Source organism: Fistularia commersonii, chromosome 6, assembly GCF_037954325.1.
Source record: "Fistularia commersonii isolate RoL2024-O1a breed Wild chromosome 6, RoL_Fcom_v1.0, whole genome shotgun sequence".
NCBI lineage: Eukaryota > Metazoa > Chordata > Actinopteri > Syngnathiformes > Fistulariidae > Fistularia > Fistularia commersonii.
In genome coordinates this window covers 2,109,794-2,124,948 of record NC_141289.1, presented here as the reverse complement: position 1 = coordinate 2,124,948, position 15,155 = coordinate 2,109,794, and the positions used below count along the sequence as shown (strand labels likewise).

Sequence of the window (15,155 nt, the reverse complement as noted above, 5' to 3'; positions counted from 1 at the left end):
AAGTCCCTGAACGCACCGTGGGCGGTCTCGCCCCACTGTTTCGGCTACATGTTGTCATTCAGCGGAGATGTCCGTTCTCACACGGAGTCGAAGAAGGTAAATACTTGGGTATTTAATAACAAGCGTGATTTTAATTTTTATTATTTAATAGAGCGTAACGCTTGTTAATTGGAATTATGTCGTTCGGTCGTTCGTTAGCCGAGCTAGCATGCTAGCTAATGTTAGCTTTCTGAAGTACCAGAGTGTTTTCCGGAAATACTAGCGAGCGCATTGGGGTATTTGAACGTGGTGTCAAAGTCAAAAAAACAGATTTATTTTGTCTTACAATAATTTAAATGTGCCGCCGTTGAAGTTTTAAAAAGTTTGCTCGATAGGTTAGTGGACTTTATCGAAGGCGGGGGTGTTTGTGGGATAAAGTTCGGTGATACCTGGGAGACGTGGGGGGGTAAAGTCGGGGGACTTCTCGCTTCTCAAACGTGTTCTTTTTTTTTTTGTTCATGAAAAAATAATAAAAATAATATAAAAAATCGATTTTATGTGAAACCCGTCCGATTATGTAAATCGCCTCTCCTTATTTTGAATAAGATACGATATTTAAATTGTTTTTCCCATTGGTCCCCCCCCCCGTGAGGCTGGATTATAAATCAAGGTACCTTTTTTTTAATGAATCTGTCTCAAGCAAAAACATTAAAAATGCATCCCATTGATGACAGATTTACATGTGTATATATCTACCAAATAATTAAGAAAATTATAATTAAAAATTTAATTGTATAATAAAAGCCATGGAACACTTATTATGGCTTAAGAATTTATATATATATCAACAATCTCTCCTCCATGATTTTTATTATGTTGTTCATTTATTTCTAATTTTAATATTTATTTTGTTGATTCACATGTACATATCAACAAAAGTTAATAAGATTATAAATTAAAAAATGAATAAAATAATCAAAACTATGGAAAACTTATTATGACCAAGAATTTATGTGTATATATCAATCTGTCTTCCATGATTTTAATTATATTGGTCATTTATTTTATATTTTAATATTTATTTTGTTGATTTACACGCACATATCAACAAAATGATTAATAAAATTATAAATTAGGAAATTAATTCAATGATAAAACCTATGGAAGACTTTTTATGACCAAGAATTTATGTATATGTAATCAATCTGTCTTCCATGATTTTAATTATATTTCTCATTTATTTTTTATTTTAATATTTATTTTGTTGATTTACATGTATATATCAACAAAATAATTAATACAATTACACATTGAAAAATGAATAAAACAATGAAGAGTATGGAAGACTAATTATGACCAAGAATTTACGTATACATAACCAATCTGTCCTCCATGATTTTTATTATATTGTCCATTTATTTTAATTTTAATATTTATTTTGTTGATTATCAACAAAAATCTTTCTTCCATGGGTTTTATTATTTTATTCATTTCTTTATTTTGCTATATTTTCCTTTTTTTGTTGTTGATTCAACAAGCTCTGTCATTCATGGGTTTCATTTTCAAAATGAAACCATGGGTTTTCATTTTTAATGTTGCCTGTGTGTGTGTATTTATTTTTTAAACCACTTTGTCACTCTTTTCATTGTTTCTTTTAAATCTGTATTTATATGCTGCCAGGCAGGAGGTCTAGAGGAAAACCAAAGAGAAGATTTATAGATGCGAGATGATATGAAGTTAGTTGGTGTGAGAGAGGAGGATACAAAGTATAGGGTTAGATGGAGGAGGTTGACAGAATGTAAATAAAAAAGAATCCAGAAAATCACATGATCTGATTTTTAAAGAATTTATATGCAAATTATGGTGGAAAATAAGAATTTGGTCACCCCGTGGGGTCAAAATGATCACAAGGACAGTGAGCAAAAATCTCAGAACCACACAGGCGGACCTAGTACATGTCCAGGAAGTTTAATAGAGAGCATTCGGATGATCCAGAAGAGGATTGGGAGGATGAAAACCAAAATTTTCGGTAAAAAAAAACTCAACTTGTGAAGAGAAAGAATGCTGAGTTGCCTCCAAATAACACCATACCTGCTGTGAAGGTACGGCGGTGGAAACATCATGCTTTGGGGCTGTTTTTCTGCAAAGGGACCAGGACGACTGATCCGTGGAAAGGAAGGAATGAACCATGTATCTTGAGATTTTGAGTGAAGATGAAACATGGCTGGGCCTTTCAGCAGGGCAATGATCCCAAAAAAAACGCCCGCGGCAACAAAGGAGTGGCTTCATAAGAAGCATTTCAAGGTCCCGGAATGGCCTTTCCAGATCTCAACCCCATAGGAAATCTTTTGAGGGAGTGGAAAATCCGTGATGGCCAGCGACAGCCCGAAAACATCACCGCTCGGGCCAAAACACCGGCGACAGTTTGTGAAAAAACCTCGTGAAGACTTACAGAAAACATTTGACCGTTATCATTGCCAACAATGGGTGTATAACTAATTACTGAGATGAACGTTTGTTCTTGACCAAATACTTATTTTCCACCATAATTTGCAAAGAAATACTTTAAAAATCAGACAATGTGATTTTTTTTCTGGATTTAAAAATGACAGGCCTCTCTCATCTTTCCAAGTGTGAGAACTCGCTGACTAAATACTTTTTTTACCCCACCGTATTTCTTTGAAATAAAACAGGTCAAGCCTGCACCGAAATGGCCGCCGCTGACCGAAGACTGTGAAAACGGCGTGTTTTTAAGCGTCGCCGAAGTCTTTCACCGTCGCCCGACTCCCAAATCTTACCGCCGGTGAAAGTTCGGAGAGCGTCGGCGACGTGCGAGGAGCCGATGGCGGCGGCGCGGAGATGATGACCCGGCTCTCATGGCAGCTTTCATTTGGATCCTCGCATCGCTCTTCCAGGTCCAGCCAGGTGCGTCCACGCATCCACCCTGTTGGCGTGAACGAGAGTGAATGGTTGTACCTCACTTTCTTTTTGCCATGCGAATGAGCGTGAGAGTTAACGATCGTCTATGTTGGAACGCACATTTTTTACTTCGTAAATAAGTAAATATCCTCCGACCTCCCCCAGTGTCAGGTGACCTCCCGCCGCCCGTCATGAACATCACCTCCAAGAACTTCGTTCATATGTTGGAATGGGAGGCCGGGCCGGGCAGCCCCGCAGGCGTCTACTACCAGGTCTCCTTCATGACAGCAAAGTGAGTTGGCCCCGCAGATTCCTTTTTTTAAATATGATAGTTGTAAATTAAAAAAAGCTCAAATTCTTGTTTTTGTAGCAGCTATTTAGCCGGTTGTCCTACCCCACGGGTCGGCGACCCTCTTTCATCTTTACACTGCGGCTCCGAGCGGCTTGGGAAAATAAATGATAAATATTTAAGTGAAGTGTATTTTTAATTCCTTTTTTTGACTTTTAGTTCTAAGTTGGAAGATTATTGTGATCTTGAAATATTAAATAAAATTATATTTATTATTTTTCGACGCTCAAAATAACGTCACGCTCGCGGAAGCCGGTATACCCGCCAGCCGGTAAAGTCCCGATTTGCAGATGCTGTGCGCAGAAGTTCAGGAGCAGAAGTCCCATAAACTAGGTAAAATAAATATTTATGAAGATATTTTGCAAATACTTATTTTTTATCGTTTACCGACACAGTGATTTTTTTCCCGATTTATTTTTAAAATTCAGGTCAAGGCTCCGCTAAACGCTCTGAAAGCCCAAAGCTCAAAATGAGTTCATTGCATAAATAAAATTTAATTTTCCCCGCAATACTTTGTGAATTTCAGAAGCAACTTCTTCTTCTTCTTTCGGCTTTTCCCGTTAGGGGTCGCCACAGCGAGTCAACTTTCTCCATCTAACCCTATTCTCTGTATCTTCCTCTCTCACACCAGCTACCTTCATATCCTCTCTCACGACGTCCATAAATCTTCTCTTTGGTCTTCCTCCAGACCTCTTGCCTGGCAGCTCCAATTCCAGCATCCGTCTACCAATATATTCACTATCTCTTCTCTGTCCATGACCCAACCATCTCAGTCTGGCTTCTCTGACCTTCTCTCCAAAACATCTAACATGTGCCGTCCCTCTGATAGACTCATTCCTGATCCTATCCATCCTGGTCACTCCCAAAGAGAACCTCAACATCTTCATCTCTGCAACCTCTAGTTCTGCCTGCTGTCTTTTGGTCATTGGAACAGTTTCTAGTCCAAACATCATCGCTGGTCTCACCACTGACTTGTACACCTTTCCTTTTATTCTGGCTGAAAGTCTTCTATCACATAGTACCCCTGACACTTTTCTCCACCCATTCCAACCTGCTTGGACCCGTCTCTTCACCTCTTTTCCGCACTCTCCGTTGCTCTGGACTGTTGACCCTAAGTACCTGAAATCCTCCAGCTTCTTGATCTCCACTCCCTGTAGTCTCACCGCTCCACCCGAGTTCCTCTCGTTCACACACATATATTCTGTCTTGCTGCGACTAACTTTCATTCCTCTCCTTTCCAGAGCATACCTCCACCTCTCTAGATTTTCCTCCACCTATTTTCTGCTCTCACTACAGATCACAATGTCATCTGCAAACATCATGGTCCATGGGGATTCCTGTCTAACCTCATCTGTCAGCCTGTGCATCACCATTGCGAACAAGAAGGGGCTCAGAGCTGATCCCTGATGGAGTCCCACCTCCACCTTGAACTTCTCTGTTACCCCTACAGCACACCGTACCAGTGTCTCACAGCTGGCATACATGTCCTGCACCAGTCTAACATACTTCTCTGCCACTCAAGACTTCTCATACAATACCAGACCTCCTCTCTTGGCACCCTGTCATATGCTTTTTCTAGGTCTACAAAAACGCATTGCAACTCCCTCTGGCCTTCTCTGTACTTTTCTATTAGCATTCTCAACGCAAATACTGCATCTGTAGTACTCTTCCTAGGCATGAAGCCATACTGCTGTTCACAAATGCTGACTTCTGCTCTGTCTAGTTTCCACTACTCTTTCCCATAACTTCATTGTATGGCTCATCAACTTTATCCCTCTGTAGTTGCCACAATTCTGCACATCCCCTTTATTCTTAAAAATAGGCACCATCACACTTTGTCTCCATTCTTCAGGCATCTTCTCACTCTCTAAGATCCTGTTGAATAATCTAGTCAGAAAATCTACGGCTGCCTCTCATAGACACTTCCACACCTCCACAGGTATATCATCAGGACCAACTGCTTTTCCACTCTTCATCCTCTTCATTGCCTTCCTCACTTCACTTTTACTAATTTTTGCTACTTTGTGGTATACGATAATCACCTCTTCTACCCTTGCCTCTCTTTCATTTTCCACATTCATCAGCTCTTCAAAGTACTCTTTCCATCTTCCCATCACTCTTCTAGCATCTGTCAATACATTTCCCTCTCTGTCCTTTATCACCCGGACCTGTTGTACATCCTTTCCATCTTTATCTCTCTGTTTCGCCAACCTGTATAGCTCATTCTCACCCTCCTTACTATCCAACCGAGCATACAAGTCATCATAAGCCCATTTTTTTGCCTTTGCTACCTCTATCTTTACCTTTCGCCGCAACTCCCTGAACTCCTGTCTGTTCTCTTCAGTCCTCTCAGTATCCCACTTCTTCTTCGCTAACCGCTTTCTCTGTATATACTCCTGCACTTCCTCATTCCACCACCAAGTCTCCTTATCTACTTTCCTTCCAGATGACACACCAAGTACTCTTCTACCTGTCTCCCTGATAACACTAGCTGTTGTTGTCCAATCATCTGGAAGCTCACCCTGATCACCCAGACCCTTTCTCAACTCCTCCCTGAAAACCATGCAACACTCCTCCCTTTTCAGCTTCCATCATTTTGTCCTCTGCTCTGCCTTTGTCCTCTTCATCTTCCTTGTCACCAGAGTCATCCTACAAACCACCATCCTATGCTGTCTGGCTACACTCTCACCTACAACTACTTTGCAGTCACTGATCTCTTTCAGGTTACCTCGTCTATACAAGATGTAGTCTACCTGCGTGCTCCTACCTCCGCTCTTATAAGTTACCCTATGTTCCTGTTTTTTCTGGAAAAAGGTGTTCACTACAGCCATTTCCATCCTTTTTGCAAAATCTACCACCATCTGTCCCTCGGCATTCCTATCCTGGATACCAAATCTGCCCATCACTTCTTCATCCCCTCTATTGCCTTCACCAACATGTCCATTGAAGTCTGCACCAATGACCACTCTCTCATTTCTGGGAATATTCTGCATCACTTCATCCAACTCATTCCAGAACTTCTCCTTCTCTTCAGATTCACATCCCACCTGCGGGGCATAGCCGCTAACAACATTGAGCATCACACCTTCGATTTCCAGTTTCAGACTCATAAGTCTATCTGACATTCTTTTCACCTCTAGGACGTTCCTAACAAACTCCTCCTTCAAGATAACTCCTACTCCATTTCTCTTCTTGTCAGTACCATAATAGTACAACTTAAAGCCTGCTCCTAAGCTTCTAGCCTTACTACCTTTCCACCTGGTCTCCTGGACACACAGTATATCCACCTTCCTTCTCTGCATCATGTCCACCAACTCTCTACCTTTTCCTGTCATAGTCCCAACATTCAAAGTCCCTACTCTCAGTCTCAGACTCTTTCCTTTCCTCCTCTCTCTCTGCTTCCGAACACGCACTCCTCCTCTTCTTCTTCTTCTTGTTCTTCGACCCACAGTAGCCCAATTTCCATTAGTACCCTGTAGGTCATCAGTACCAATGGCGGTCGTTGTGAACCCGGTCTGCGACCGATCCGGTATGGTATAGTTTTGGTTGTCTCGCATATTTGGTTTTGGCAAAAGTTTTACGCCGGATGCCCTTCCTGACGCAACCCTCTGCATTTATCCGGGCTTGGGACCGGCACAGGGAGACACTGCTCCATGCCCTCCCAAGGCAGGCTTGGAGAGACACGGGCCAGTGCCGCCCTGAGGCTGCATTTGAATTTCAGAAGCAACACACTTGTTTATACAAAGTGTAAAGGTAATAAAAAGCAATATATACAGCGGTACCTTTATTTTAGACGTCAAAAAGTAATTGCGGCTCCCAGAGTTTTCTTTTCAGAGGAAACCGGGTCCAAATGGCTCTTTGGGTGTTACGGGTTTCCGACCCCTGGGCTAGCATATATAGTTAGCATCCGGCTACGGCCACTCGGAGCATCGAGTGAGCGCAAAAAAAAGCCGAGATGGCCCGTAGAGGTGGGCCGTCTTGGGTTTGTGGTTTTTGCTCTACTGACTGAGCCGGGACCATAAACTTGGGGTGAAACTTGAAACTTCAGGCTACTGTTGGCTAACGGAGGTAAGCGGTGTGTGTTTGATAGGGTGTTAGCCAGCTGGTAGCGGGAAAGCTTCTATGCAGCTTGAATTTAGCTTCTAGATGTTTCTCACGGAGGATCTTGGCATATGGGACAATTACACCTTGTCCTGTTTATGATATTATAGTATTTGTATTATAGTATTTTCTTGCTAAGCTGGAGATGGCCAGACTTGTGTGTGTCTGGGCATGTGGATGTGTGTCATTCATTTAGCCACACCCGAATTATGAGTAAGACATCAGCTCTCCAATTTTTTTTTTAAGTTGTTTATAAAAATATTCAACGCATTCCCCACTCGAAGACCCAAAACACGGCTTCAATTCTACAGGGGAACTTTCTGGGAACCGGTGGCGTCCTGCGCGCACGTCACGCGCCCGCTGCTGTGCAACCTGACCGGGGTGTTCCCCGACCACCACCAGACCTACTTCACCCAGATCACCGCCCGACTGGCCAACCAGACCTCATCAACCATCCACCCGGGGTTTGAGCCCCTCAGAGACAGTAAGACTTCTCCTTTCTTTGCTAGCGTCCGGATTCATGTCGCCACGGTGACCACCCGCCCATCATCCCCGCAAGTTGACACTTCACGTTACGAGTGCGTGGCTTTCTTTTTTCCCCCGTTGGGCTCTGTAGCCGTCCTGGAGCCGCCGCTGGTGTCCGTGACCCCCTGCGGCAAGAACCTGTGCGTTGACCTTCGTTCTCCCCTGCCACACTTGACCCCCATCTACAAAAAGTTCAACTATCAGCTCAGGGTCCAAAGCAACTCGGCAACCACGCCCCAGGTACCGTATTTTCCACACTATAAGGCGCACCTAAAAGCCTTAAATCTTCTCAAAAACCGACAGTGCGCCTTATAATCCAGTGCGCCTTATATTATGGATCAACATTGAGCCGCAAGAGGTCTCACAACTACGGGAAGCAGCCGCCATTTTCTCCCGTAAAAGAAGTAGCACCCGGTGCATGCTGGGATATATGACTGCGCGAAGCGTGCATTTTCATTTCCATTTGTGTGTGTGTGTGTGTGGGTTGCCGAAGTAGCAGCGGTAAAAACAGTAGAGGGTAATTCCAGTCCCACCCCACTTGTGTGTCTGTAAAGACCCCAAAACGGTACCTTTCAAGAGACATGCTTACGACGCAGAGTTTAAACTCAAGGCGATCGGTCACGCAGTAGAACACGGAAATAGAGCAGCAGTCAGAGAATTCAACATTAACGAATCAGTGGTGCAGAAGTGGAAGAAGCAGCAAGGCGGCCTGCGCCGAGTAAAGACGACTAAACAGAGTTTCCGAGGGAGCAAAGCGAGATGGCTAGAGTTAAAGGACAAACTTGAACAGTGGGTTGTTAAACAGAGAGCGGCAAGAAGTAGCGTCTCTACAGTCACTATTCCAATGAAGGCAACAGCGCTAGCTAGCTAGCTAGCGACATGAACATCAATGAATTTAGAGACGGTCTTTCTTGGTGCTTTCGTTTTATGAAACACTTTGAACTGTGACAAATGGAGTTGGAAATACATTGTTTTCAACGAAGGCGGCGGAAATACCGGTAAGAGCTACCGGTACGTACGGTACCGTATTATGAATGCATAAACTTGTTTCTGGAGTGAACAGAGTTGTCAGAACGTTGGTTTATATTCTATTAATAAAGTTTGACTGACTTATCTGAGTGTTTTGTTGACATTCCCTTTAGCTCAGCTCCATTCAGTGGATGCATGAAGCAACCCCAGCCGCTACTGTAGCTTCTCATCTCTGAGCCTTATAATGCAGTGCGCCTTATATATGAAAAAAAAAAAATTTAAATAGGCCATTCATTGATGGTGCACCTTATAATCCGGTGCGCCTTCAAGTGCAGAAAATACGGTAGTTTGCGGTGTTGATTATGTTAAACTGAGTGAGTGTGTCACTTTTCAGTCATTTTTTTTTTAATCATAACTGTCACTGTCAGTCTTTTTTTTTTTTTTTTGCACTACTGCTATTTTGTACTGTACAAAAAATTTAAAAAACAGCCTTTGCTGCTACTCTTTCATGTAGTCAAATATCAGTTTGTGTCCGCACTCACTTTATACTTGATACCTCAGTTTAATATAACAGTGCACTCTATCATTATTATTATTATTATTTTGTTAATTTCTTGTCACTGTGGGATTGTGAGAAACGTCTTCTAGAATCCTCTGTACGTCCAATACATGCAGAGAAGAGACTTAGATACCGTTATTCTGTTTGACTGGCCTTTTAGTACCTTTTTTTTAGGATATATGGTCGTCCCTCGCTGTATCGCGGCTCACCTTTCACAGTCTCACTGTATTAAGTATATATATATATATGCATATGATGTAAAATTGCTAAAACTCTGTGCTATAAAATCGTATGGCAGCTTAAAAATCGGAATTTTTAATCCACAGATTTTCTGCAACACAACCGGTTTTCGAAGTAAAAAAACAAACAAACAAAAAAAAAAAAACACTTTCTTATATATTTATTATTTCAGTTATTTTCTTTGTCCTGACCTCTGGTTGGTTCAGCAACATCACATCATTCTCTGCATCTCAGCGGTGATTCAGATCGCTACACTTTGAAGAGCATCGGAAGGGTTTATAAGAGTGTGAAGAGTGTGGGCGTAAAGCTTTTAAAATATATATATGATAAAATAAAAATATGTACTTGGTGGATTTTCATTTAGCATGGCTGGCTCTGGAACACCCGTATTAGCATCAGCTAGCCCTTTATTAGCATCATTTAAACAGGTGTTTGCATCTTTTCATCACTGTTAGCTAAAATCTTAGCTCCGCAGCGTTCAGGGTTTTCGTTTAGGGATTACTCCTCACCTCCACCTGACCCTGCCCACTGGAATAACGCTGTATTTTCTCCCCCTTTTCCCAGTTTTTCCTCGATTCCAAAACCCTGGGTAGGACCGTCCTGAAGGACCTGTCTTCCGGCAGAAGCTACTGCGTCTCAGCGCGGGTCTCCAACGGCATCGTCCAAAGACAATCAGACTACGGCCAGCCCCGGTGTGCCTCGACCCCTGGTGCCTTTAACGATGGTATGGTTGTGCGAATCACTGATCGAATCACTGATCGAATCACTGATTGAATCACTGATCGAGTCACTGTTTGAATCACTGTTTGAGTCACTGTTTGAATCACTGTTTGAGTCACTGTTTGAATCACTGTTCGAATCACTGTTTGAGTCACTGTTTGAATCACTGTTTGAATCACTGTTTGAGTCACTGTTTGAATCACTGTTCGAATCACTGTTTGAGTCACTGTTTGAATCACTGTTTGAATCACTGTATGAATCCCTGTTTGAATCCCTGTTCGAATCACTGTTTAAGAATAAGAACAACTTTATTAATCCCGAAGGAAATTGCAGTGCCAGAGTTACAGAATATAAAACAGTAATAAATAATAAAAGAAAGGCAGAATTAGAAATAAAAATAAACTATAAACTATAAAGTGTTTCAGTGAAACTATAAAGTGTCTTCGTAAGCAGTGATAAAACTATAAGTGTCTTAGTAACAAGTGAGGTAAGGAGTGCACAATAGTATGATAGAAGGGAACATTATAGTGTAGCAGTTATGAGATGAAATATTGCACAGTGTCTGAATATTGCACAGAAATGAGATATTGCACATTTTTGTTTGTTTTTAAGTTAAAGATAGGTTGTTATGGTTGCCGGCGGCTGAATGGAGAGGAATTAAAAAGTCTGATCGCCTCGGGGAGGAAAGACCTCCTGTGGCGTTCAGTGGAGCTCCTCGGTGGTATCAGTCTACGGCTGAAAGAGCTCTTACAGGACGTCAGTGTGGCATGCAGGGGGTGATGGATGTTGTCCATGATGCTGAGGAGCTTCTTCAGCATCCTCCTCTCTGACACCTGCACCACAGACTCCAGCTCCACGCCCAGGACAGACCCAGCTCTCCTGATGAGCTTGTTGAGTCTGTTAGCATCAGCTGTCTTGATCCTGCTGCCCCAGCACACAACAGCGTAGAAGATGACGCCGGACACCACCGAGTGGTAGAACATCTGCAGCACGGTCCTGCAGACGTTGAAAGATCTGAGCCTCCTGAGGAAGAACAGGCGGCTCTGACCCTTCTTGAAGCTGGCGTTGGTGTTAATAGTCCAGTCCAGTTTATTGTCCAAGTGGACACCCAGGTACTTATAACTGTCCACAATGTCCACCTCTGTACCCCTGATGGTGACTGGGGTCGGATGGGTCCTCTGTTTCCTGAAATCCACCACCAGCTCCTTTGTCTTTGTGACATTGAGCTGGTTCAGTCCACACCACTCCACAAACCTGTCCTCCACGCTCCTGTACTCCTCCTCCTGGCCTCCGTTGATGCAGCCCACGATGGCAGAGTCATCTGAGAATTTCTGCAGGGCAGGTCGAATGGTGTTAAAAGCACTGGAGAAGTCAAAGAACATGACTCTCACAGTGCTTCCTGCCTCCTCCAGGTGTGTGTAGATTCTGTGCAGCAGATAGATGATGGCGTCTTCCACTCCTATCCGGGGCTGGTACGCGAACCGCAGGGGGTCCAGCGAAGGTCCGACGACTGTGCGAAGGTGCCTCAGGACGAGCCTCTCCAGCGACTTCATGACGTGTGATGTCAGGGCCACCGGTCTGTAGTCGCTGTGTGTGCTGGGATGCTTCACCTCGGGCACTGGAACCAGACATGAGGTTTTCCACCGGTCGGGGACAACCATCTGGGTCAGGCTCAGGTTGAAGAGATGGGAGAAGATCCCACACAGCTGAAAGGCACATCCTTTCAGCACTCTGGGGCTAAGGCCGTCAGGGCCGGCGGCTTTCCTGGGACGAAGGCGGCTGAACTCTCTTCGACACTGTTTGAGTCACTGTTTGAATCACTGTATGAATCCCTGTTTGAATCCCTGTTCGAATCACTGTTTGAATCACTGTTCGAATCCCCGTTTGAGTCACTGTTTGAATCACTGTTCGAATCACTGTATGAATCCCTGTTCGAATCACTGTTTTAATCACTGTTCGAATCCCCGTTTGAGTCACTGTTTGAATCACTGTTCGAATCACTGTTCGAATCACTGTATGAATCCTTGTTTGAATCCCTGTTCGAATCACTGTTTGAATCACTGTTCGAATCCCCGTTTGAGTCACTGTTTGAATCACTGTTCAAATCATTGTTCGAATCACTGCATCTGCTTCTGCTCCTTCTCAGACGCGCTGATCTCGGTGCCGCTGTGCATCTTAGTGTTGTCCGTCCTGGTCGTCCTGGTCCTGTCTGGATTTGCCGGCTACTTCTGTCTGAGGACACATCTCCCAACCATCCTGGTGAGCAATCCGCTACTTTTCTTCTTGGGGAGTAAATTCAATGCAGCCCCAGATTCCCCCCTGGACATCCCAGTTGCATTTGGTCTTCTCATTTGATGTTTTTATTTCATTTTATTACTTGCATTATTCTGTTTTACTTAATAATGGGTTGGAGACCAGCCTTGCTCTTCCTGTTTTCTCATTCCTGCACCATCTGCCGCTTTTGCTAAGCCAACTGATACCCTGGGTTCCTTGTCAGGCTTCCTGCCCTGCTCTGTGTCTGCGGTCAAAAAAGTGCAGCAGATTGGTGTGTATGTGTGTGTGTGTGTGTGTGTGTGTGTGTGTTCGTGGTGACGGAGCGGCAGCCGTCAGATGCTTTCGAAGTGAACAGTTCTAAGAACTGTCCGGCACCGATTCCCTTCCAGGAATACGTTGTTCTGGTCCGAAATGTTGACCTTCCCCTGCTAGTGACCTACTTTAGAGTTCAAGGCAAATATATGGCATGGATTTGATGCAACATGGGATCAGTGAATTATCACACACATTGTTTTGGTGTGTGTGTGTGTGATTTTTTTTTTTTTTTTTTTTTTTTTTTCTGAGAAAGCTCAACAGCAAATACACTCCAGAATGAGACACACACACACACACTGCGGAGGAGTTTGTGGTTGGACTGAGGGGTGGAAAAAAAAAAGCAAGACAAAGATGTGCAGCTGCTGCCGCTCCTAAACACACACACACACACACACACACACAAAGCAAATAGTGTTGCAACAGTTTTGTCTGGATTTTTTTTTTTTTTAAACCTGTAATTCTCATTCAGAAATTCTGTAATTCTGCAAGAAACATTATGCAAGTGACATTAAATTATTGTGTGTGTGTGTGTGTGTGTGTGATACAAGGCCTGCATTGGGGAAAATAGAAGCTGTTGTTCAATCAAGAAAAAAAAAGATAATTACGTTGTGGCACAACTGTCAATGTACATGCAACCTTTTTTTATGTACATGTGCATAGATATATATTTTTTTCACACACAAAAAGATCTATACAGTAAAATAATACCTCGACTTACGAGCTTACTCAATTTATTCGTATATCAAATTAAAGTCCCCCATTAAAACGTATTGAAATGCTATTTCTTTTTCTTCCTTCATTCCAATGCATTCCATTATCCTGTTTAAGTTAATAAAAAAAATATACTCTATAAATAACAAATAATGTATAGATGAATGATGATAATCAAAGAGTGTGAAGAATTTTTTTTTTTTTTTTTTTAAGTGTATTTACCGTGCAGGGGGGGGTTTGGTGCGCTATCGCTTAACTTAGCTTAGCGGCTCCACACACAATGCTACGATGTGTTGCTAAATGCAATGCGTTTGCTACATATCGCGGCTAAACTTCAACCATCCAACACCTTCCAACACCTCGCTTGTGTTTTTGTATATATATTCATACACCATGTATTTACATTTATTTTAAAATTATAATTTCCTGAGACAACTCACCGGGAGCCGTCCGCCGTCCTGAATTTTTTTTTTTCCCGTCTGCCTGCTGCGCATCAGACGTCCATTCGCCATCAGCCGAAGGTTCTGGTCCTGGTGCCGGAAACCGTCTCCCTGTCCGTGCCCGTCCTCGTCGAAGCGCCGTCGCCCACATCCAACACGAGCCTGTCGTCGTGCGACGGCGACACGGAGTTCGCCGACCGCAGCGGCGGGAGAGGCTACGACGTCTACGCGGCCGAACGCCTCCTCTCGTCAACCTCCCCGACTCCGCCGGCGTCCGTTTACGAGGTGACGCAGAAAACATCCTTCCTGCCGTTGGACATCTTCGACCCCCAACCGGAGGTCTGGACGGCGGCGGCGGCGGCGGCGGCGGCGGGGGAGGAGGTGAGCATCCACACCATCATCCTGGGCAGGCGTCTGCAGGAGGCCGAGGACGACGACGACGAGGAGGAGGAGGAAGGCGACGCTCAGCTCGACCCGCCTCCGCTAACGGAGGACCTCGGGGTCGCGACCCTCGACGACGACCAGGATTTCTCGGGGTACCTGACACGGCCATGTTACCGCCTCTGAAAGCTCTGCTCCGGACGTCCGGCGCTCCACGGGAAGGTCAAACTCTTCGACTTCGCCGACCCGTTGAGGAAGATTTCACATCCACACACGTTTCCTGAGGGAGGCTTGTTCTAGCCGGTTCTTTTATAGGAATTTATACATTTCAGGGACTGAAATTGTTCTCAATGTTAGTATAGAGTTCAACCACATGTAAAGGTTTAATCCATTTTTTATAGTATTATATGTCACTCGTCTGCATTTCACGTCCATCCATTTTTATTCTCTCCCAGAGGCAATGGTTTGTATTAAATCTGCCACTAGGGGGCGCCAGAGACCACAATGCAGAGGTGCCCTCGCCTTTTTCGTCAAAAGTGTTTTTATTCCAGACGCCACGTTTAACATTTCACTATTATCTGCAGCCAGTCTTGTTACATTTCTTGTATTTGTGCTTTTACAACAACCGGGATATCCCAACTGGTTGACAATAAAGGATGTTTACATTGTTCCT

General features: G+C 43.7%; 1 protein-coding gene across 1 annotated transcript; it reads left to right on the top strand.

Annotated features, from left to right (window-relative positions):
• Positions 1–11: 11 nt before the first annotated feature.
• Positions 12–15,152, top strand: LOC147233165 (interferon alpha/beta receptor 2-like). Its single transcript, XM_086147726.1, has 8 exons — positions 12–96; positions 2,673–2,904; positions 3,064–3,190; positions 7,660–7,832; positions 7,965–8,113; positions 10,206–10,365; positions 12,508–12,620; positions 14,159–15,152. Exons 2-8 carry the CDS (start codon positions 2,856–2,858, stop codon positions 14,666–14,668), a joined length of 1,281 nt encoding a protein of 426 aa, XP_086003852.1. The 5' UTR covers positions 12–96; positions 2,673–2,855; the 3' UTR covers positions 14,669–15,152.
• Positions 15,153–15,155: the final 3 nt, after the last annotated feature.